This window comes from Manacus candei, unplaced genomic scaffold (genome assembly GCF_025592945.1).
Source record: "Manacus candei isolate 608988 ecotype Guabito, Panama unplaced genomic scaffold, ASM2559294v1 h1tg000028l, whole genome shotgun sequence".
Taxonomy (NCBI): domain Eukaryota; kingdom Metazoa; phylum Chordata; class Aves; order Passeriformes; family Pipridae; genus Manacus; species Manacus candei.
In genome coordinates this window covers 40,729,919-40,753,969 of record NW_026138076.1, presented here as the reverse complement: position 1 = coordinate 40,753,969, position 24,051 = coordinate 40,729,919, and the positions used below count along the sequence as shown (strand labels likewise).

The 24,051-nt window shown below is 44.2% G+C and overlaps 1 protein-coding gene across 1 annotated transcript; it reads right to left on the bottom strand.

The window, feature by feature from the left end:
- Window positions 1-374: 374 nt before the first annotated feature.
- Window positions 375-23,843, bottom strand: LOC127472017 (glycerol-3-phosphate acyltransferase 3). The gene is made up of 12 exons (XM_051789597.1): window positions 23,652-23,843; window positions 13,222-13,294; window positions 7,154-7,424; window positions 6,587-6,661; window positions 6,007-6,096; window positions 5,717-5,810; window positions 5,204-5,319; window positions 3,995-4,050; window positions 3,432-3,517; window positions 2,870-2,998; window positions 2,364-2,443; window positions 375-1,539 (listed from the first exon to the last, which is right to left on the bottom strand). The coding sequence occupies exons 1-12, from the start codon at window positions 23,796-23,798 to the stop codon at window positions 1,413-1,415; spliced, it is 1,344 nt and encodes a 447-aa protein (XP_051645557.1). The 5' UTR covers window positions 23,799-23,843; the 3' UTR covers window positions 375-1,412.
- Window positions 23,844-24,051: the final 208 nt, after the last annotated feature.

Sequence of the window (24,051 nt, the reverse complement as noted above, 5' to 3'; positions counted from 1 at the left end):
AACATATTTTTCCAGCATTACATTTAAATTCTCTTTGCCACAGGAAAAAGTCACTTAAAAATGAACTCTTAAATTTAGAAGCTAATAGTTTTCCAGTTAATTATATATTCATTAGTTGAGTCTCCCTGTTATGGCTTCATGCTGTAATTTCAAGTTCAGTCTGTATGAGGAGTCACTCCTGCTTCGAAAAGAAAGGATAAACACCAAGCCATAGAGTCCAAGGAGAGGGAAAATAGGAAAAAAAGTCAGGTTAGAAATCAGGTAGAGCTCAACTACAACTGATCCTTTATGTCAGCGACTGAAGTTTCCATAACTCTAACGTTAAGTTCTCAAGAAGTATAACTGTTTTAATTACATACACTTAGAGAACAGTATAAATGCCACACAGACCCATTAGAAATATAGAATTTATTTTTCATTACATTCAGACAGCAATATGTTGCATATTTGGACATGCCGCATCTTGTATCATAGGTGACTTACAGAGTCTATGTTTATAGTTGTGGTAGCTATTGCTAGCCCAGAAAACACAAAATGTGGTTTTGGAGTGGTTCTCTTGAGAACTTTAAGCCACCAGCAGCAATTTTTGCAGAAGGGTTCTCTTGAAAATCCACTTCATAAAAATTCATTATCCAACTGTTTCCTGTCTCTTACCTTTACAGTTTCAGAGCTCAAGAAAGCAATTTCAACAATAGCAGTAGGCAGGGAGATTAAGGACTTGCCCCCTTATCTTCCCTCAGGTAGCAGTTCTCAGTAAAGGTGATACCATGTTGTAAGGCCATCAAATTCCTCATGGGCCATGAACTGTGCTTTTGGCAGGGCAGCTCCTTTCCCATCCTTTAGGGTCTCTGCAGCCCTTGCTTCCATTCCCTCCTTGCACATCCAGGTGCAAGCTAACCCAAGAGTGAATCTTACAGTTCTGACAATATCCTAAAACATGTTATTTTAAAAAAACCTACAACAAGAACTCAGTGAACCACTGGGGAAAAAAAAGACAACATTTTGTTATGTTTAAACCTTCAGTGTACCATAAACAAGAGGTATCTTCACAACCAGTTTTCCTGACAGCATCTGTTCAGTGCATTTCCCTTCATCCTTACAAACTCAGAAAAACTGGGGTGCTATTTTCCTTGTGTCTCTTAAACTCTGCTGGCATTCAGCTCAGGAATACCAGGAGCTGCAGTGCATCATCACATAAAGATGGGGAGGGGTAGGAGAGTGAGAAGAGTGAATGAGGAGGAATACAGAGACACTGTCCTTGGCAGGCTCTGCACCAGCCATACAGAGAATATGCATACACGTCATGAAGGGTTTTATTGTTGTCTTGCTCTATTTTTTGTCCTTTTTTTTAATTAAAAAACATTATTCCTGCTAAGGCTGGTTGTGCAAAGTTAACTTTCAAGAACCACCATTCAGTCTGACTCTGTTCCTGCAGACAGGCTTCCTATGGATCCATTTCTCACTAGCATCCTGCTGTAGTTTTTCTGCTGTTCTTCTCTGAAAGTATCTTTGACTTTCGCTCGTTTCAGACCTCCATCCCTGAAATAGAGCAAGAGGGAAAAGTAACCCATCAGGACTGTTATGACTATTGTTATCAAACTATGCATTACATTAACTGTAGAGTCTAAATCTAAAATATTATTATTAAAGGATTTTCTTTAGAACTTCTATAACATCCAAGTTTAAGCATGTTTATTAAAACCTTTACCTTAAGCCACAACTTGCATGAAGTCCAAATCTTGAGTCTAGCTCACTAAAGCAGCCTACTCAGTTGGTAACAGGCTGTACCTACAATAGAAATTGTTGGCAATCTGGGATGTTGCTTCCCTAGCCTGTAGGGGAAGTCAATCTTGTGCAACACCATAGTTGTCTCTTGCCTTAACATCATTCAGAGGGCCAGCTGGGCCTCACAGTTGAATCTATTTGCCCACTCTTTTCATCAAAATCTTGCTCTCGAATTTGTTTCATATGAGATCTAGGCATTGTACTGCCACTTACTGAAGTAGGACATGAGAAAGTCAGAGCAGAAAGCCTCAAGCCCCATTTTTTGTTCAGGCTTGACAAGTAACTTCACTTCTGCTGCTTAATCACAGCAGAAGTCTCGACATGAGGAACAACTGTGAATGGGCTGCTCCAAAACCATCAAGCCTTCAGGTGAAAATCATTCCATGTTACACACTCCAAAGACTTTGTGCATCTTTATTTTTACTTTCACATACGTGCATGTGGATTTACTCCTTTGCTTTCTCCAGAGTGAAATAAAGTGATGTCGAATGTTATCTGTCACAAAGCTAAGGGTGGAGGCACCTCTCAATCAAACTAACAGAAAGTCCATGAAGTCTAACAAGGATGGCATTACTCACCAGGGAAGTTCAGTCAGTCCTCCTTGGCGAGCAATGGCTGATCTCACTCTGTTGGCAAAGTGAACAGCATCTTCATCCTCCTTCAAGGGTCATAAATTCAACATAATCAAAGCAGAAAGAAGCGAATTGAAACAGGCTTTAATAACATTTTTATCTGCTGCCTCATCAAATTAGCTCACTGCCAAATGATTTGTCCCTTATCATGCCAACATCACAATCTGATGTCCCCTTGTGGTAATAATTTAATTAATTTTTCCTCTAAAGTGTTGAAACTAGGAGAAATTGCATCCAGCAGGATGCAACATTGACACTATTGTGATGGTACCAAGCTGCATCAGGAAAAGCTAAGTCCAGTCATACATCAGTCAACACTGACAAAAATCCAATACAAAACTCTGATATGGGGGCATGGGGTAGGTAGAGGTTTTGGGGAAAAAGAGTAAAAAGACCCTTGCAGACACAGTCAAGTTCTTAAATAGCAATTAGTCAGCCAGATGCTAGATTACCTCTCTAACCATTGGTGGCAAGTACCACACGTTGCAAACGATGGCCCAGCTTGTCATTATTCGCAGCAGGTAGCTCACGATGTTGTATTTGCTGCTGTTCCAGAATGCATCTCCAAACTGAGGATCATACTGCAAAGGATCACAAAAAACAAATCATAAAACCCCTTCCCCACAGACCATCACAGCCTCCCGGATCTGTGATTACATGACAGAACCAGCAGCAGGCATCACCCATTTGCCTGAACAGCCAAAACAGTCTAAGTCTGCTGCAAGCAGCACACTTCTCTTCCCTTCAGCACTGGGAGGGACTGGCTGGATCTCCCTCCCTTTCAGCCTTCTGGAGGAAGAAGCTGATCCCATCAGGGACTACCAGCCAGGTTCCATAGGCCAAAGGACTTCACTTTCATTTTAGCCACTTTTACTCCAGGAGTTATCCACAGCACACAGCCAGTTGCCAGAGCTACTGTGCCTTCAACAGCAGCTGTACTGAGACAGCTTCCTGCCACCCAGACAAAAACAGATCCCAAACTTTGAAATTTAGCAGCCAGTTTTTTCCACTTACTTTGATTGCAACAGGATAGATCGTTCCTCCTATTTCAAAGCTCCCCTTTTTGAACATCATCACAGATGTATTGTTTATGCAGGTGCCTGTCCAGAAGATAAAGTCATTGCTCCACACAGCCTACCACATTTCAGTAGCAACACTGTATCAACATACAGGTCCTGCCCATAAAGGCCTGCATTTGCTCCTCAGGGAGTGTAACTTAAGCATCTCTCCCCTCCTTACTTTTATCCTTTGCCTTGTGACTGACTCCCTGAATAAAGCCCAAATGCATGTGAGACAAAAAGCACAATGCTGAATTTAAGTCTGTAGGACAGTGAATTGATATTCACAGGGCAAAATAAACAATCTTCCCATTCTTCTGCCTAGAGCTTCTGCCAGGAGAACCAACAGCCAGAGACAGTATTGTGTTGTCTCCACATAATCTCATATGAAAGATGAAAAATAGGAATGCCCTAACCAAGTTTATGGCAAGGGTGAAGATACAATTGAGCAGCAGAAGCCATGGAAAGAGAACAGGGATGACATCTACTTTGAATGGAGATAAGTAGTTCAGCTCTTACCTTCTGGAAAAATTAAAATTGGAAGCTTGCTTTTATCTGCCACATGTTCCCTGAGTCTGTAAAAGCAGAAGGAAAGCTTAAAAGACAATTCCTTTCCAGTCTTCTTTCCCCAGGCAGGTGCATTAAAAATATCTTTACATATTATGTATTTGTTTGAAAGCAAAGGCTTTTACTAGACACTAATTTGTACTTGCTTTTCTGTTTATAAGAACACTGAAGCTTTGTGCAAGCCACCCCTTAGGCCCATGGTGCATTACACTGAGGCAACATCCTGTTTTCCTTCCTCTATATTATTTTATTAATGACTGTCAGGAAAGCCAACAAATGTATGCCATTAAGTCAGTCCAACTAACTCTGATCAACTCAACCTTCAAGAAATTACCCACGTAAGAAAAAAAAAATTGTGCAGTGGTCCATCCAGGTTCTGCTTACTTAACAGCAGATTTCATAAGAAGTGGGTTCCTAAATGCCTACAGATCACACTATTTGAATAACACTTGGATAACTTGGCAAAGCTGTCCTGCTGTGCAGAGGCAAATAAGAGGTGGTAAAGTTGTTAACCTGTCAAAATTAACCTAAAAGTTCTTCAAAAATTAGGAAGAATTTCTATCCCTGTACTACTGTGTCCACAGGTATGCCTTTGGTGACATTCTGCAGAAAACCACTTTTTGTAAGCAGCTCATTCTTATAACTAGACACGTTCTGCCCCTCACCCAAACAAGTGAAGCTTGGTATTTCCAGTGGCTCACAATTTCAAATGAAATTGAGAGTTTATATCACAGAAAGCCTGTTTTATGATCAGTATTTCTCTTCAACAGAAAATCCCAAAATTTAAATATCTTCCCATCCTTTTAAAATGTATATCTGAATTCACCAGACATTAGTTATTATGCTGATGGCTACCCAACTGAGATGTTTTGTGACAGTCCGCTATTCAGACCTTAGCAGAACTTTTGGGCTCATCCATGTTACCCTGTATAAATTTTTCAAGCCTTCGTGGGTGACCTTGGCACCTGACATTTTGACCAGTCTACTGCACCAAAGCCCACACAAACAAGCTTATTCAGGTCATTCTGAGTGATCCAGTTTCCTGCATACCACCCCTGGAACTCACTCCAAAAACCCCTCGTCTGGGTCTTTGATTGTCCAGTGACTCTCCAGGGAGTCTGGCACCGGCAGGTAGCAGAGACACACCATCCCACGCCTCACCTTTTCATCACTAGATGGCGATCCTTGATCTCGGAGCGTTCGAACCAGACGTGAGGACAGGCCTTGACCGTGGCTCGCTGAATGACTCCCATCAGCCCACCATGAACCTGGCCAACCTGCAAGCCCAGCAAGGCACATCAGCATCTAAGACACTTGAAAAGCAGAACCTCCTCTTCTCCATCCCTCTTAAAAAAAACCCCAAATGCACTGGAGACTGCAAACCATGATCGAGCAGCAACCACAAAACTGTTAAACTGCATTCACTTGAGAGGACCTAGGTGCACACAGGGAAGTGTATCCCAAGTAGTTCACCAGATGAAGAGCCTAGCACTGACACTGCCAGGACAACTTCACCAGCATGTAAATTGTAGACCAACTTCAACACTAGTGCTCAAGTAGATATCTCTAAACCATGAAAGTTTAATACTGAAGTCCACAACCAATACCCCACAATCTTTCCCTCTCATGGTCCCTCCTCTCCCTCTGCTGTGGTCATAATGGATCTGCTCATACCATTGCATAGCATCCATCATTTGTCAGAATGATTGCATCTATCGGTGATGTGTGGTTGGCAACACAAATTCCTCCTTTCTTAGGTCTGTTTTCCCTGCAAGTACATATTTTTTGGTTAGACTACTAGTGCACTGAGCATCACATTACACACACAACAGTTCCATAAAGCTGCCAGGTGATTCAGCATCTAGTGTGACATTAACTTGCAGGTAAAAAAAGAGCAGCCCCCGTTTCAAATGGGATGCTCACACACACAGAAGTATACACACACTTCTGCTATTGTCACTCACTTGTTATGATAATGGATGGTACCAGACAGAGCTCTGACGAGGATGCGGGAGCACGTGAGGTGGACCAATTCACTCAGGTAGTTTTTCACACTGAAAGAAATCACAGATATTTGGAGCATCCTGGAAAGCAGCTAGACACACATACAATATTCTCCAGCCTACTCAACACAACTCAGGATTGAAATTTTCCTGGTGTTCTGGAGCACAGAAGGATATTCCCAGTTCTACCACTCACTTGTTATTGCAGCTCAGCCAAGATATATCATACTCTTGGTGTCACTTATCTAGGCAAGGCTGTAATCTCCTTACTGGATGTTTTCCACCCCAACACCATTACCTCTGCTACAACACTCCCTTTGAGTCTCTCCTGAGAGCGTGAGAAGCCCTTTAGAGATCTCAGTGCCAAGCCTGGCAAGAAGCCAACCTCAGCCCGAAATCAAAATGCCACTAAAAGCAAGGTCACAAATTTGTGGTTCAAGTGGACTATCAGTAGTCTGTTTGTAAAATCTGTCCACTCCCCATCTTCAGTTGTTTGCACTGATGCAACTTGGCAAGTTCATCCTTTACATGCAGTACCTACCTGCTGTTTGGCAGCTGGCCTACCAATGTTGTTCCCACAATCATTGACGAAATCCCAATGGCAGCGAGGGTAATGCTACACACAACATAGATATTAAATCAAAATAAGTATTTTATTCATTGTAACAACACTTTCTCGCTACAAAATAGAAGGGGATTGCAGAAATTCAATTATTCCTCAGATATCCAACTTATACAGTTCGCTAACTCAGCAATCCCCTGACCTGTTGCTCAAAATCATGGTCTAGCAAAGGCAGCAGATTCAGATACAGATAAGGGAGCTTTACAGCTCACCCACCCTATATTTATACTGCCAATACACATGAGTGTGGAGAAGAATTCCAGGGAAAGATGATCACTTAGCCCTAATCTACTCTCCACAGTGAATGGCAAGATAAAAGTATTCCGAATGGCAACTTAACCATTAAAAGGAGTCTTTAAGCAGGTTAATCTTCTGTATCTGCCAATGCTGCCTTTCGACTAAAAGAAGCTGAGATGACATTTACCAAGAAAACACAAATTTATGCATTCCCAGGCTGCCAAAATCCATCAGCACCCAGGAGCTTACCGTAGGGGCAGCAGGAAGCAGTACCGCACTACAACCCCAATGACCCACACAATAGTCAGCCTCAGGCTGATGTAACGGAAGTTGACATTAGTCCTCGTCAGGAGATTCCAGGAGAGCAGCTCTTCTGAGGAAAACCTCTGGGTGACTGCATCATCCACAATAGCCTCAAATCCTTTTCTACAGAAGTAGAAGATGTCAGAGAATTCGTAATTCACTTCATTCAGACGTGCAATTTCTTCCTCCATAGACGTTTCAATTCTTTCAATGATACCTTGGGAAGGAAATGGTAACCACATGAGGAAATAATTCTGTGAATTAACAGTCAATTCTCCGAATCACTTGTCACTCTGCATTACCCAAGGAGATAAACTGACTTTCAGAACCCCTCCTATGAAAGCAAGATCAGCTGGGTAGTTGAACACACCATACTCTTCAGTAGGCCAGTTCCAGCTCCCCTTCCTCACATCTACTCCTTGAGCAGAAAATACATCAAATTCTGTTGCCTACTGAACATGAAGCAAGAAGACTAACCCTTTCCCACCATCTAACATGCTCTCAACTCTGCAACTTTATCCAAGACAATTTTATGCTTTCAGAAGAAACCAGGTAAGACCTTGTCCTTTACATTCCCTTCTGTGCTCTGTATATTTGTACGCATTTATTCTTCTCAATGGAGGCTTTCCTGTTCCCTAAGTCCATCTTATATTGTGGTGTCCCTCAGCCACATTCAGCTGAAATGTGTTCTGCTGTTACTTGCCAAAGCCCCAGACCACAACACTGTGCATGGACCAGCTTTGAACCAAATGCACCTTCCTCCCTTCACAGTACAAGTCTTTCCTGTAAGTAACCACACAATTTTTTTATTTTAGTTAAAATCAAACAAAGAAACATATCAAACAAAGTCATGCCTAGAGGTGCCTTACTATAATTTACTTCAGTTGTGTTTCAGTTGAACTCTGACCACGTAATGCCTGGCAAAAGACGAGAAACCTGGACAGTTCAGAATTGCAGTAGCAATAAGAAATATTCCCTCTTCTCCTCCCCTCTTTTCACTCTTTATACTTATGGTCTGATAACCTCCAATTTCTCACTAGGGCTTTTAAAGGCAAGGACAAATTGTGTAAGCTAAATAAAAAGATCAAGTAACTGCTTTCTGGTAAGCAAGTCTGGCTCCAGAAACTGATGACTGAAGAAATTTAGAGTAACAGTTCACCAGAACAACCATCCCCTGAGACACTCAACTTGGATTACAGAGGTCCAAGTTCAGGTTGCCACTCTGTCAGACATCCTCTGACAGACAAATTGCATAATCCTTGTGCTTCCATATTGAGATAAAAAAGGGAAAGGACGTAGCACCAACTTCTTCGAGTTACTAAGAACTTTCCACATTGTATAAAGTGTTTTTTGTAGGAAATCTGCATCCCAATGAAGTCTTGCCAGTAGAAAAACTCTGAACATATTTGCCGTGCAAATCACACACAACATTTAAATTACAAGTGATATGGAAAATCTTTGTACTGCACTGTAGCATACATATGGGATAACATAGGAAGCTCCAAGATGCAAGGCCCACTAATTACTGAGGAAAATGCTAAAGAACAACATCCAGGAGATGTCACACTGAAACAAAACCTATTAGCACCTTCAGCTTTGAACCTGGCAGCCATGTCTTCCAATTCCACCACACCACCTCACCGCATCATCCTATCACAAGCCTACAAATATAAATCATTAATATGGCACACCAAAATGGCACACCACATGCCCTTCAGGATCTAAATTATACAAGCATGCATCACATCAAACACTCACCAGAATAAACTACACTTGTGTTGTATTTTAAACCCAAATCAGAGCTCTAGTTTGTGGTTCAATTTTTCTCTCAGTCAGTCCCTTAAACCTCTAAACTTTGAAACATCCAGGACAGTAGGCAAATCAGTCCAACCTGTCTGCTCCACACTGCTGGAGGCAGGTCATAGGCAAAAAACCAGGGGAACTCTCCAGCACCCATCACACAAGTATCACTCTTCTCTCCAGATGCCAGAAGTAGGAACATCCAGACTCTGGTTCAGCACCTGTTAAGCATCTGGTTCACCTGGCTACAACTTCTTGGCTGAAACCAGCCCAGGGTTCAAGATTATCTGCTGGCAAGCTGAGAGAGCACAGCTGTACTGTCTTGCCTCATCAGCCTGCACTGTCCTTGTCACATGACACCTCCATGCACCAGCCCTGGGACAAGCTACTCCAAGCCAGGATCTCAGCAGCACACCAAGGTATTATGAACAGAATGGTAACACATGCTGCTCTGGTCATGTACTTAGCCGTCTTGTAATCAGAAGGAACATTTAATGGCCATTAATCCTTGGCCATGGGCAGAGTTGAGCTTGCCAAAGACAGCACTACACAGGAGAACAGCCAACATCACTCTCAACCAAACAAAAAGCCACAGCAGCAGCTTTACTCAGGGTTGCTGCACAAGTTCCAAGCCTTCAAGCTCACATACTCTAGGTCACCTGATTATACCAGGCTCAAATTTGACACTGTCTACTTACACAGTAAGTATATACTACACAGTGAGTAGATGCTACTAACATTATTTGCTTAAACTTTTCTTTTACTAAATGTAATTTTCAAAACTGACTTAATAGCATTTTTGTCTTTTTTAAACCCACCAGCTTGAAGACAACACAGCCAACACCCACACAGAGCTGAGAGCTGGTTATTCAGCTGCAATGAGATAGACATCAAGCCTCCAGCTACCTGCTCAGCCAAGAGCTACCATTGGCTCCAGCACAGACATGCTGCTTTCTAACATAGAGGCACCCTGAGGTGACGGCACCAGGTAACTGCCCAAAGCAACTATGTTTCTCCCTGGACTATTCCTTATCACAGCACCAGTGCAGGGGCAGTGGCTGCCACTTCTGCCAAGAGATGGGAAATACACTGAGTTTGGTACTGCAGAGGAAGGTGGTGTCTCCTCAGTTGAGCTCACTCATAGTTTTGTCTTTTTTTTTTTTTTTATTCACGGACACAATTTTAAGGTGTTTGGGAAGAACATTTTTGCTCTGCCTGCAAACAGGAAAACTTGCCCTTGCACATGCATCTGCAATGCTCCCTCCTACCCTGACCCAACTCAGTGATGACTGGATAGTCAGGAAAGATGGAAAAGGTGATACACACTCCCTTACAACACTTAACATGCACATGCATACACACAAACATTTACCTTTACCCTGTTTTATCAACTACTCTGTAACTCATTATCAGCAGGAATTTCTCCTCCCTCAGTAAATATTGTGTAATGCAATTGGGCCTCTCTGCCTGCTCGTGTTTTGTCACCTCAGGGGATGCCAACTTATATAATGCACTGTTAGATCTACACCTGCCCTGACCCTCCAGCACTTTCATCCACATACAGGAATCCAGTCTCCTAATTACAAGTCAGTTATTCCTACGCTTAAAATACTCCCAAGAGCAACACACAGAGCATGGCTTGGCACAGCAGGCTTCATATCTCCCCTGCTTCCCACATCTTCTCAATAAGTAACAGTTAAGACTAGCTTCCTGCATAAAGAGCCACCTACAGTGGGGAAAGGTTTTCATCTTTTATTTCAGATATAAAAAGGACATTAAAAAGTGGTGCTTCAGGCCACCATTGCAATTCTGTATTCCCATACAGAAGACCACCTGAACACAGCCCCCATGTAATCATCTGTATGAATTATCTCAGACCATTTTTACTATCAATGATGCTGCTCCAGATAGTGGAGTACATGCATTTTAGTCCAGGTTCTGAACCATGGCACATATTAACACTATACACCCCTCAGTCATGCACAAGACAAACAGCTTTTTGGAGTTTTTTGGAAAGATAGCTCATTGATATATCTACTAATGGGACCTCTTTCTTTACTTTTCTTTCCTAGAGAAGAAATAATTACGTGTGAGAATGACCAGATGTCTAGGAAGACAAAATCTCCTACTGCACAACTGAAGCAGCACAGCTGGATCTCTTGCCCTTTCACTGACCCATGGCATGATGGGGCACTATCAGCCTTACAAGAAGAAAACAGGTATCTTGCTGCATCACTGACAGCCTGTGAAGCGCTTAACAGGGCACTGACATTATTTGGAAGGACCTTGCCTTCCCCTGCCATCCCCCAGAAATACCCCACAACTGTCAGGACACTGGTGAGTGAAATAGGATGTACTTTTCCTCAGCCACTTTAAAGTCAGCAATTAAATAAGACAAGTTTTAAGCTGTTTTAAGAGCTGCTGGGCAGTATCTCCAGTTTATTATTACAGGTGCTGACACTTGCATCTGCTACCATCGAAGCCTGTTTCATGCCTGGCCTGCAGATAGTAAGATACCAGTGTTTACAGTATTGATAAGGATACTCCTCTGGAGATGAAACACACACAACCAGTTCAGCAATTCAGACCCCATTACTGCCTCGTGTTTGCATGAGCTAATTCCTAGAATCAGGTAACAACTGACTAGTCTACTAACTGGCAAGCTGGGCCTGTTTCCAGCTGTGCTGCCTAATGAGGGAGCACATAGAAAATGCTGCCAAAAGCTGTCAAAACCAAGCAAATGATTAGCAATACTGAGGCATTCAGGAAGAACCAGGAGGAAACCAACTGCAGACCACAATGCCTTTTGAGCCTTCTCCTGTTTCCTAGGCAAACTCAGACTGCTCTCACAGCTCCAAAGTCTTACAGCCAACTCTGACCTACTACAGCCTACCAACTGACCTACTACAACTCACACAGACTATGGGTTAAGACATAGTAAAAAAAACAATTTCAAAATTAGGCTAAAGGAAGAATTATGAAGCAATTTTTCAGCTGTCTTTCTACAGACAAGGAATGTAAAAAGTTTGACAAACACTGATATAAACTCCAGGGGGCAAAAGGCCAATAGAAGCAGACTGAAAAAGGGGAATGAGTATAACACCACACACTTTAATCTGGCAGCCCTACAACAAGAAAGCACTGAGCTTGGAAAAGAAAAGTACTGTCCAATAAACATTCAGATCTCCTCAGAGAATATTTTCAGTGTACTCTGATGCTGTTAGGACTGAGATAGCTGGCCAGCAACCCTGCAGAAAGTGACTTAAAGAGATTTAAAGATAAAAATCAACCTTATATTTAAAATTGAAAACTTCCATCAAGTTTGAGGATGGTCTCCATCTTACACTTTACTTTGTTTTGTTAAACTTAATGTTATTTCATACACTTCACTTCCTCATCCTCTGTTTTTCAACCATTCAGTACAAGCCAGTAAAAACAGCATTTCATCCTGCAGGAACAGCAGCATTGCAAAACAATTAGATGTATCAGAGTGCTGGTTTTAGCTGGGGTAGAGTTAATTTTCTTCATGGTGGCTGGTATGGAGCTGCACTTTGGATTTGTGCTGAACACAGTAATTATAATACAGAGATGTTTTTGTTATTGCTGAGCAGGGCTTACACAGAGCCAAGGCCTTTTCTTTTCGTACTGTTACACTGCTGAAGATGTTGGAGGTGCATGGAAGGTTGGGAAGAGACACAGCCGGGACAGGTGACCCCAACTGACCAAAGGGATATTCCATACCATATGGCATCATGCTCAGTATATAAAGTGGAAGGAAAAAAGAGGAAAGAAGGGACATTTGCAGTGATGGCGTTTGTCTTCCCAAGTATCTGTTAAGCGCCATAGGGCCCTGCTCTCCTGGAAGTAGCTGAACACCTGCCTGCCTGTGGGAAACAGTGAATTAATTCTTTGTTTTGCTTTGCTTGTATGTGCAGCTTTTGCTTTCCCTACTAAACTGCCTTTATCTCAACCCACAAATGCTCTACCTCTTACCCTTCTGGTTCTCTCCCCAGTCCCACTGGAGGGGGAGTGAGCGAGAGGCTGCTTTGAGCTTGGAGGCTGGTTGGGGTGAAACCACAACAGTCAGTGTGTACCCACCCCACCTCTTTTCCAGTTCTCTCATGCACACATCTAACTAATTCATTTGCAAAGGACTCAGTACTCTGATTTTAGAACATCAGTCTTATTAATTTGACTTGACCCCAGGCTCTCACCATTAGCAGCAGGAGTCTTTGATATCTGTGGCTGTGGCTTTTCGGCACCTTTTTCTATCCGTATAGTGGCCCACTGTCAAACAGAAAGAAAACATTAATTTCACAAATGCTGTATTCACTCAAGGAAGAAAAGTCACCTAAAAAAAAAAAAAAGCAACAGTTAATCAAAGACAGGTTGTTATGTTCAAAGAATATCTACACCAGGTAATCATCACCCATCTTCCTCAGATGTGTTCACAAACCCAAACCCATACACAGTTCCTATGAAGAAACAAAGAAAGAAAAAAGCAAACAAACAAAAACCACCAGAAGCCCCCCTCCAACACTCATTGCTAGTCAGTACTTCCCAATTGTGCTTGTCAGTCTTCAGAGAGCCACCTCAGAGCTTTGGTGCCAGTTCAGACACAGCCACCAAGAGCCTGAAAGGCCTCTGTCAGCCTTGCTACTTGCACACCAGCCAGCAAATCCAGGCTGCATGGGAAGCTCCAGGAGCTGAGCTAGACAACACCCCTTGAACACACAGCACAGAATGTTCACAGAGCTGACAGACACATCACAACTTAGCCAGAGTAGTTTCACCATACTGAAGAAAAAGAAAGTCCTAAGTGGGTTAAGTCAAACTAAGGCCTGCACACAGCTAATTCCACTAAATACCAAGACAACATTTGCAGTCACAGGAAGCTTCATTTAAATGCAGTCCAGGACAAAAAAGGACTGCACCCAAGATTTTTCCAAGCTGAACAAACCAAAAATTCTATTTGACTCTAAACTGCTCATTTCTTGGCATTTTCAAAGGATCTTCAAGTTCATCTAGTTCAAAGTCCCCTGCCATGGGCAGGGACACCTTCCACTAGACCAGGTTGCTCAGAGCCTCATCCAGCCTCGTCTTGAACACCTCCAAGGACTGGGCATCCACAACTTTTCCGGGCGACCTGCGCCATGGCCTCACTACCCTCACAGTAAAGACTTTCTTCCTCATAACTAATCTAAACCTACCCTCTTTCAGCTTAAGGCCATCCCCCCTTGTTCTATCACTGCATGCCCATGTGAAAAGTCCCTCTCCAATCTTCTTGTAAGCCCCCTTTACATACTGGAAGATGCCATAAGGTCTCCCCAGAGCCACCTGTTCTCCAGGCTGAACAGCCCCAACTCTCTCAGCTCTCATTTTAGAGCTCTGAGCAGCAGAGGAACAGGCCAAATCCCCAGCTCTATTGATACAACTGCAGAGAGCCCCTTCTCCTGCCCTTGGGAGGGGCTGCCAGCTCACTGGGTTAACCTGCTCTTTTCCAGCAGGTGGGCTGAGAGAATGAGATTGCAATAGGTGATAAAGTAAGCTCTGCTCTCCAATGAGTGTCAAAGCTTCCCAGCTGCTGTGATTCCTGCAAAACCCCCTGGCAGAACCACACCAGAATTAGGAGATTTCCTCTCATTTCCAGTCCCGGTGAGGCTGGAGCCAGTTTAACCTGTTCTCAGGGCAAAAGACTCTCTTGACCTTCATCTGACTCAGTTCCACGGAGTGCTTTTATTACACCCTGCTATCTCAGCTTCATTTTTACTGAGTTAACAATTACACCCCCTTTTCCACCCTAAAGCATGTGATGTCAGAGTAGCCCTTCTTGCCTGGATCCTTCCTTTCCCTACACGGCAGCTTTGCTAAGGGATGGAAAGCTCAGCCAATGAGGGCTGACTCTATGGCTCCCCACTATGCACATTAATTCCTCCTCCACAGGACTTCATACTATTTCTAGGAATATAATAGGCATATTCAAGACAGACAGGGGATCTGGGAGAAATGAGCTCATAGGAGAAGATCAGATCCTGTTCAAACCTTAACAACTTAAGCAGCATACTTTTTTAACAGCATACCGGTGACGCTCACTGTTCTGCACAGGAAGGACCCAGACCAAAGATAAACCATGCATTTTCCACCTCTCCGCTCTAACCAAGACGTGGGGCGTTTGGAGATGCAGTTCCCTTTTGGAAGGTCAGCATCCTGACTCATGGCATTATCTCCACCACACAGCTTCCCAGTACGAGCCAGTGCTGCTTCATGTATCAAGTCTTGCTGAATCACAACCTACCCTACCAATAGTCATTTGTTTGCTCCGTTCTGCTGCTGCTAAGGCAATAGCTCTTCCAGGAAACTCAGTACTTTCTGGCTACACAATATCCTCAGCAGTGTTATGACCATAAAAGTTCTGGGAGATACCAAATTAAAATACTGTTCAGTGAAGAAACTATTCACAATACTGTCATTTATACATTTCTCCTATGAAACAGGTTTGGGGGTACAGGAAGACCAGCACACACAGTCATTCTCTGACCAAGTTTGAACCACTGAATTCAATGAAGTAAAATCTCCACAAACAGGTAAGTCACTTATCACATAGAAGAGAAAGAGCATACTTGGCTAATGGTCTCAGCCAAACACACTAGCAGAAAAAATAACTTTTCATCTTTCAAATTCTCTCAAAGGGGTAATCAAAACCTGGAAGAACATTTTCTGCTTGGTGTTTAGAAAGAGCATGCAACAGTCCCCCCACAAAGCTTTTGCTACAGAAACCCTGCAGTTATGGGTTCATGCTAAACAGTGTCAAAAAGGACACAGGTTATTGAGACACACCTTTGTAATGTTCAAAAGCTTGCAACATCCTACTGTACTGCAGTATCCTTTGTTATTTTGCTATGCAAAGGAGGCAGTGGACTCTTCCCAAAGCAGACAAATTACAGGGTCATGTAACTCAAGTCAGTTTCTACTGCACAGATATGTTTATCAACCCTACTGAGAAAAGTACATTCCTTCTTCCTAAGTCATCTGATCTTAGCTCCACAGGTTCATCTAACTCCAGAAAGGTGCAGCAGCCCACCCTGGCGGGGGGAAGGAGGGAACAGTGGCAGAGAGAGACTAGAGCAGATAGCTCCCTTTGCCCTCTACCCATGCTTTCCCAGGAGTTGGGAGTGCTGCCCCAGGCTTGACACCAGCATGGCATCTTGTACAAAGGTTGAGCAGAGCGTTCCAGGGAACAGCTGACTTGTGCTCCACTAGTCAATAGCTGAGGCAGTTTTATGTTCCGTGCCAGGTCTCCCACGTGATTTAAGTACACATAATAAAACAGGCAAGGATGAGACCAGCTCCCCCTCTTTGCCAGGAGCCTTTGGGCATTCAAGGATCCACATCTACCAGATGCTACAGCAAACAAGCTTTAAGTCCTCTCTGTCAGCTTTCTTCTTCCCTCAATCCATCATATTTCCAGAAAATATGCATGTTCCAGCAACCAAGCAGCAAGACATTTTTACTTAACCTTAACTTACCGTCTAATTCTTCCACTTATTCTCAGGCACCCAAAATAACGGCACTATCATCAAGGCCAAAATCTGAACTTTGATCAAGTGAAAAGAGTGTTTATATCCAGGTTGAAAAACAAAAGAGACACCACATGCAGCAGTGTGAGTAATTTCCCTTCCTTCCTGCAAACTAAGGATATGTACCATCCATCGCTGTTTCAGCTGGTTCCTATGCTAGAGGACAACTTTATGCTACAAAGAGTGATCACAATGTGAGCTGATCCATCCTACAGAGGGGAAAATACTGTGTTTGTGTATTAGAGATCAAAAAGCATGAAACAATTACAAGCCATAGCCTCCATTCCACTCAGGAAATGAGCAAAAAGCAGACTGGCAGGTCTTCTGGATCTATCCAAATTGACAAACATCTAGGCAGCTTCTCCCAGCTTGTGAGCTGGTGCTGAGCAGGTAGTTTCAAACACTTGGTGCAGACCTAAGTTTTTAGTAGGGATTCTTGAGGACGCTTTTTGGAATGAGTATAAAACACCAGGCTCCTGAGCAGATTAAGAACAGTTCTGCAGCTGGGGCTACCCACAGAACTACAAATGTAGTTAGAAAGCAGCATGATCGCATAACTACAAACATCACCACAAGTCTGATTTTGAAATTTTAGTATTCCAACTGTTCACAACAAGGTAGCTTGGATGTTCTAATCACACAAGGCAGAATCTGAAGATACCACACTTCACTAGGTAAGGAAAACACCAACTTTTCCCTAAAAAGGCCTCCCTCCTCATCCCCTTAGGAAAGGCCTTTAATTTATCAACACCTTAAAAAAAAAAAAAAAGAAGAACCAACAATAACAAAACCAATTTCACATATACATCACTGAGCAACTGCCACACATACAGGACTTATGCAGTGCTTAGAGAAAGATACAGTCAGACTTCAGAGTCAAAAATCACACATTATTTACAGGAGATGTGAAAAACCCTTCCTAACTGCAGATAAGACAGTCGCCAAATAGACAACTACCTTCAAAGACAAGCTTGACATATTGTTTCATGAAAGCACATCTAGAGATACTTTGCTAGGATCAAAAGTCAAGTTATTAGGAACACTTCAGAGATTTCTCCTGTTTCCCTAACAAATGGAGCTTAGCCTTTCACCTCATTTACCACCTTTACATCATCTCTGGCTTAATAGCAATGTTTGATGATTATTCAGAAGTAGAGAGATAACTGAAATCTGTAGTCATGTGAAGTTAGACTACTGGTGTTCCTCTATTTAAAGGCACTGCCAGATGAGAGCCAAAAATTTATATGCTAGTTTAGGTGAGTACTCCTCCTTGGAGTCTCTCCAAACCTCAATAACAACAGAAAGGTTTCATAGCACCTCCCACACAATGCTGCCTTGTTTAACACAGCAAAATCTGCATGCCAATTACTGGGTTCTTTTGTGTGAGGAGAGGGCATCAGCACCATCAAGAGGAGCAATCACTTCCGAGTGAGGGCAAAAGGTCCTCTTGATCTCCCATGAATCTTCTCATCCTGATGGACATCTGCCCCCCCAAGGACCTTTCCAAATTGTTCTGCACACATGACCTGTACAGCAGGTACTTCATGGTAGACAGGTATCCAAAGACCAAGAGTCCGGCTTTACAGAAAAACACTAAGGGCATCAGCAACAAAAATGCCAAGCAGCTTCTTTTATGCCAGCTTCACAAACTCTTTAAGGCAAGCTTTGAATACAGCTGCTGTTATTTTTTTAACAGCATTTGCTTACCAACAGTATCAGGAATCCCAATGTTCACATGCTGTGAAATTGAGAGCAGTTTCAGATCAGAGTTGTTGACCTGGAAGATGCTGCATTAATTAGTGATGCAACCACAGCAGAGGATAACCCCCAGCTCTGCAAAACTTACTTATGTGCAAGGAGCCTTGATTTTTAAATCTGTGGTAAACATACAGAAAGGCCTTCAAAGGACTGGGGTCTAGGTTAATACGGGCCAGGAATATAATTCACGATTCTGCAGCAAATTTGCTAAAATACTATTCCAAAAGCCAGTTCCAAGCTCTGTAAACAAGGATGCGTCATTCACATCAGGAATGTCTCCAAGACATGCTCCTCATTACCATCTTAGCTGGCAGCTTTCAGAGCCACTCTCTCACTTCAGAGCTCTCAGATTCTCCTCTGCCCAGCAGTCCTTGAAGGATAGCAATTACAGAGACAGAGGCCTTCACTGACACCATGCAATGACATTAGTCAGCAAAGCTTGCTTCAGAGGCCAGTGAGTTACAGAAGAAACAGTCAAAACCCACAATGATTCATCTGTTTATCAGCTTACATCTTCTCCTTTTCCCTTCCCCGCCCTTACACCCAGCACCATATGCAACCCTGACAGTGACTTATGGGAAGAATCACAGAATTAACTAGGTTGGAAAAGACCTCTGAGATCACCTTTGACCTAACACCACCTTGTCTATTAAGTGCCACACTCAGTCTCCTCTTCAATACCCCCAGGGCCAGTGACTCCACCATGTTCCTGGGCAGCCCATTCCAAAGCCCAATCACTCACTCTGTAAAGAGCTTCTTCCAAATGTCTAACCTAAGAAGCTGCAGCCTGGCATACCTGGAACAGGACATTACAGTCCATCCCACCTACCCTGCACAGCCACGATCTCTAGTTTGACCACAGGCACTGAAAAGTCCCTTTTTCCCCCACAGGTATATTTTTCTCAAGTTTAGGTCCATTCATATTGCCAGGGTCACCTGCAACACAAGTAACTTGGGCTTAAACCTCCTAGGTACCAAATAAAGTTACATTCTTGTCCAGCAAAAGCACATTCCCTGCAGGGCAGCATAATAAGTTATCAGAAATTGCTTCTGTTAAAAGGGGCCACTATTAAACCTCAGTGGATCAGTTAAAGGACGTGAAAAACACCTATGATTGCAAGCATCTGGTGTGCATTACAGAAGGCAAAGCCAACCACACAAGAAGTGCTCTCTCTGCTAACTGCAAGCCCCACAAGGAGCCTCAAGAGACTGGGGAGCAGGGCAGTGCCTTCAAAGGGTTTGCAGTCATCACCAAACCATTAGTCCAAAAATAGACAATAATCTGATGTTAGTTAATAGCCAGGTTGTTTGTTTCCTGACACAAATGTGACCCAATAATTTCACTTCCCTCGGGCCTTCTCGTTTCTTAATATTTCACAAGCATCATGCACCACGTTTCTTGTATTTAAAAAAGACAAGAAACATATTCCCATTAGATAGATCAAGCAGAACAATTTGTACAAAGTGTTGCTGACAGCAACCCTACTGTGTTAGGTAGCTAGACACACACACCAAAAAAAACCCACAAAGAAACAAACAAAACAGCAGAATGAAAAAACACCAAAGTACTGGAATTAGTTTTAACAAATTGAACTGCAGTCTGTCAAGCAAAAATCATTACTGGGGGGCAGGGGTCTCACTGCTACTGCCAAATATATGGACACACGGTCTAAACAAGTCCTCCAGACCTTCTACAAACTGATGAAAATAGACAAACAGATTGCTCTGTGGCAATGGCTGCTCTATAGGCCTTAAGGAAAGACAACTGACTCTGAAAGGCTGTGTTTCTCAACTGCTTCGCAAGACAGCTTGAATGGCTTGCAGGGCCTTCACCAGCCCCAACCATATTAGAGCTCATAAAAGAGGCAACGGATTGAGATAGAGGAAAAACGAGACTGAGAGGTGAAGATGCACTAAGTTTAAAAATGGAAGCTATCTGATGATGTTGAAAACCAAACAGGGAGAAATGCAGCATGCTGTGATGATTGCAAGAGGCAGTCCCCAGTGTTCTAGCAGGAGGAAAGATTTCTGCAGCGATTTCACAAGCATCAGCACAGCAGGTGACTAGCCCAGACTAGTTCCTCGTAGGGGTGAACAGCTGCTGGAGATGTTTTTTAAAACCATACTTCTATTAACACTGAAAGGGAAGCCACAGGCAGAAGTGAGCAGTTTCCTAGAAGTCTGCTGAGTTTGGTAAGGCAATTCAGAAGTAAGTTAATGTACTTTAAGGAATACCCATGTGATTGAGGGGAAGCAGGCTTTCTAATAGCAAGTGGTCTGCCTGCTGCACTTCATTCCTCTGGTATTAGCACAACTGGTCACAATTTTCTACTCTTTTTCCCCTTATCACATAGGAAAAAATCTACTTATATTCTCCATACAAAGCTGGTAATCCCTGGTGCAGTACTTAGGGGTCAGATGCAAGCCAACAGAAGCACATCCTCATCGGTACATACTGCATTTTGCTTAGAAGCATGCATCTTGCTGAGGCAGTTCAGCATAGAGAAAAAGCTATTGTGCACCAACTGATGTCCCTTGTCAGAAATGTCAGATGGTCAAAGTACAAAAACACTTTGTTCCTAAAAGGAGCTTTCCCATCCCTTTTCCTGGACCATGCTTACAGCACTGGGAGCAGGCTTCTGCCCTCCTGAAACAAGCCGAAACAGATTTTTTTCTTGTTGGCAGGAAAAAAATCCAAGCACAAGTGTCCTGCTAACCTCAACTTGGCTCCTTACCACAGCCTGCATAACAACTGAAGAACACCACAGACTCATATGCTGTTTCATCTGACGTGACAGTGGACCAGCACATGTACCACAGTGAACTGTAGATTTACCATCTATTTAGTCCCTGAACTGGGGACAGACTTGGACCCTCACAGCAGATTAGCTTTAAAAAAGCACATGTTTTTTTACCTGATAACAGATGCCATGGAGGAAACAAACCACAGTCACTGTCCTCCCACTGTGCCTGCTACATGCCAATGTGTGTCCTCCCACTATGTCCTCCCACATGCCAACATGTGGGATATAAGCAGGCAAAACCAAAGAGCAACTTGGTATTCAGCTGGGGTGCACAAACAGCCACCACTTTCTGCAGTTCCTGTGATCCAGCCCATCAAAGAGACAACAAAGGCAGCAGCAGCAGTGGCAGCAGCAGCAGTAGCAGCACCATCCTGACTCTGCAGGCCTAAGGGCCCATCCTCCTCCTGGCAAAGAGACAAGGGAGACTGCCTGGGAGATCCAGGGCTGGAAGCTGAAGAGGAAGCTTAAGGCAGGTATTATGTTAACCACTGTTGTGAAAAAGGCCTCAGCCCATCAGAGACTGCAGCATCCTCTGACTCCACACAGCCAGGAAACTCCTCTCAGAAGAAAACCTGTGCGCTTGATTCAAAACCCCAGACAGTTTCAGACTCCCAGGCAGCAACTGTGTATTTAGCACTTTCCACTGTTAATGTGATTTTGGCAGGGAAAAGTCAGGGGCAAAAACACATATCTTGTCAGGTGCTCTTGCAGGTGCTGCTTGGAATGGCTGGCAATCAGCTTGTTTCTGTCAGGCTTCTAACCAAGGCAGACCTGTGAGCCAAGGAACAGGAGTCATTCACAACAAAACACTTCCTTTCAGAGATTCTCTTCATGCAGGTATTCTGAGTACAAAGAACTCACAGGCAAAGCAAGGTCAAATAGAGGTAAATGGACTACCCAGGTGGATTGAGTTTCTTCACTCTCCTGTAGGAAGTTCACCTTAGCTGACTCTTCTCCTCAGAACACTTCAGTTTTTCATTGGCTTTTCTTTTATAGATACAGTATTTTATGTAATATTTATGTTCACTATAAATTCATATTAATATAATTTTTAATATACTCACTGGCATGTAATTCCTAAAAGTATTTTACACAAAAGTAATGGCAACTCTTGAGATAAGTAATTATTTCCTCCCTTAGGCTCTTGCAATTAACCACTGTCCACACACCGCCAGACACTTCTCCATACTTCTGCCCAAAACATTTTGAGTCACCCCTTGTCACAACATTTGATGACACTAAAAAATAATGATTAGTGATCTAAGAAGAAAGAATGCAAACTGGTTAATCACAGGTGAAGGCAAGTCATCCAAATAATACTATCTCACTAGGACATCTGGATTGCTCCCTCAGGCAAGTGTGACCTTCACCCCCTCACCCTGTGCTTTTTTCCAGTAACAACTGCATCTTCTGCCCTTAACAGTTATCATCCTACCATTCACAGCCCCAGATAGTACTTGGAGTAGATTCATTCTCACCCAAAAGCCTTAAAACATTTTAACTTGAGGCATTTAAAAGATACTATTTAAATAAGTGCTGTTTTTTTTTTTAGCTAAGCACCAAGGAACTTGAATGCACTGAAGTACATGAACAAAGTTTGTCTGAAAACTTCAAAGATGATACAAACCCTACTTTTCACAGTCACATACTGGTGTATACACAGCACTGACTATGCTGCGATTCATTTCACTTCTCCTCCTTCGTTGGTTTGGGTGCCCCTCCTCCTTGGGAAAAGCATCATAAAGATTTAAATCTGATCATTTTCGTCAGCAATTTTAAAACACTGTTCCTCCCCACCACCAAGAGCTTCAGAGGAAGCATTTTCACACACATACGAAATATGCCCCATGCAGAAAGCGAGAAACTGGCTACCCCAGAGAATTCAGGGAAAGATGGCAACTGAGGTGCTGGATACGCTCCGCTTGGACGGGAGTCCGCATCTGTGAGCATCAGCACTCCTGGCACCCGCCGTCGCAGGCACCAGGCGTGCTGCCAGACATTTACACCCGTCCCAGAGCGTGACCCAGCATCATTTGTCTCAGGTGGGGGAACAGCTGTCCCCGAGCAGTGACAGCCGCGCCCAGGCCATGGTACAGCCTTAGGTAACAAGGTTTTATTTCGCTCTCCTCTCGCGGGTTCAAGGAGCACACGCCAGAGCCTGCGCAGCCACCAGATAAATCAATAAGAGATTTCGAGTTTTGCCCAAGGGCTTTAAGTGCAAAACCGTAAACGGGCACAGGTGATGCCAGGCAGGAGGCGGCCCAGCCCCTCTCCTCTACGGCCGAGGCGAGGGCACAGACGCACCCCGGGGCTCCCCAGCCCCGCAGCGCTGCCGGGGACCCGCACACCAGCCCGCGCCCCGCGGCCGGAGGGAGCCGTGCCCGGCCGGCCCACCCCGCCTGGGCACGGGGGATAAAACCGGCGCCGGGAAGGGGAGCGAGGCCCAGCCCCCGCGGGGGACACCCCACCGGGGACACCCGCCCGGAGCCGCCCCCCCCCGCCTACCTCCAGCGTCTTCACCAGCACCCACATGTAGGCCTCGGAGATGCCCAGCGAGACGCCCAGCGCCGAGGGCAGCACGATGAGCCCGAGCACCAGCGCCAGCCACACGGCGCCCACCCGCGCCGCCACCAACACCCACACGTCCTCCATGGCCGGGCAGCCGCGCACGACGACGCCGCCTCCCGCCGGCACCACCGCGGAGAGGGGGCACCGCCTCCCGCCGGCCCTAAAGCACCGCGGCCGCCCCCGGACCGCCCCCGGACCGCCCCGCTCCGCCCGCCGGGGCCGCGGCACCGCCCCAGCGGGCAGCAGGGACGGCGGAGCCTCGGGGCGGGGTGTGCTCTCACCCTCCCGCACCGGGTCACTGGTCGGGAAGGGCAGCAGCGGGTGCTGCGGGCCGGGC

Excerpts from the sequence above, each read along its gene's own strand:
- LOC127472017 (XM_051789597.1), bottom strand. The coding sequence starts at position 23,798 with ATGGAGGACGTGTGGGTGTTGGTGGCGGCGCGGGTGGGCGCCGTGTGG. Across the intron at positions 13,295-23,651 it reads TGCTGGTGAAGACGCTGGAG|TGGGCCACTATACGGATAGA; the intron begins GTAGGCGGGGGG and ends TCTGTTTGACAG. Across the intron at positions 1,540-2,363 it reads GGACTGACTGAACTTCCCTG|GGATGGAGGTCTGAAACGAG; the intron begins GTGAGTAATGCC and ends GCTCTATTTCAG.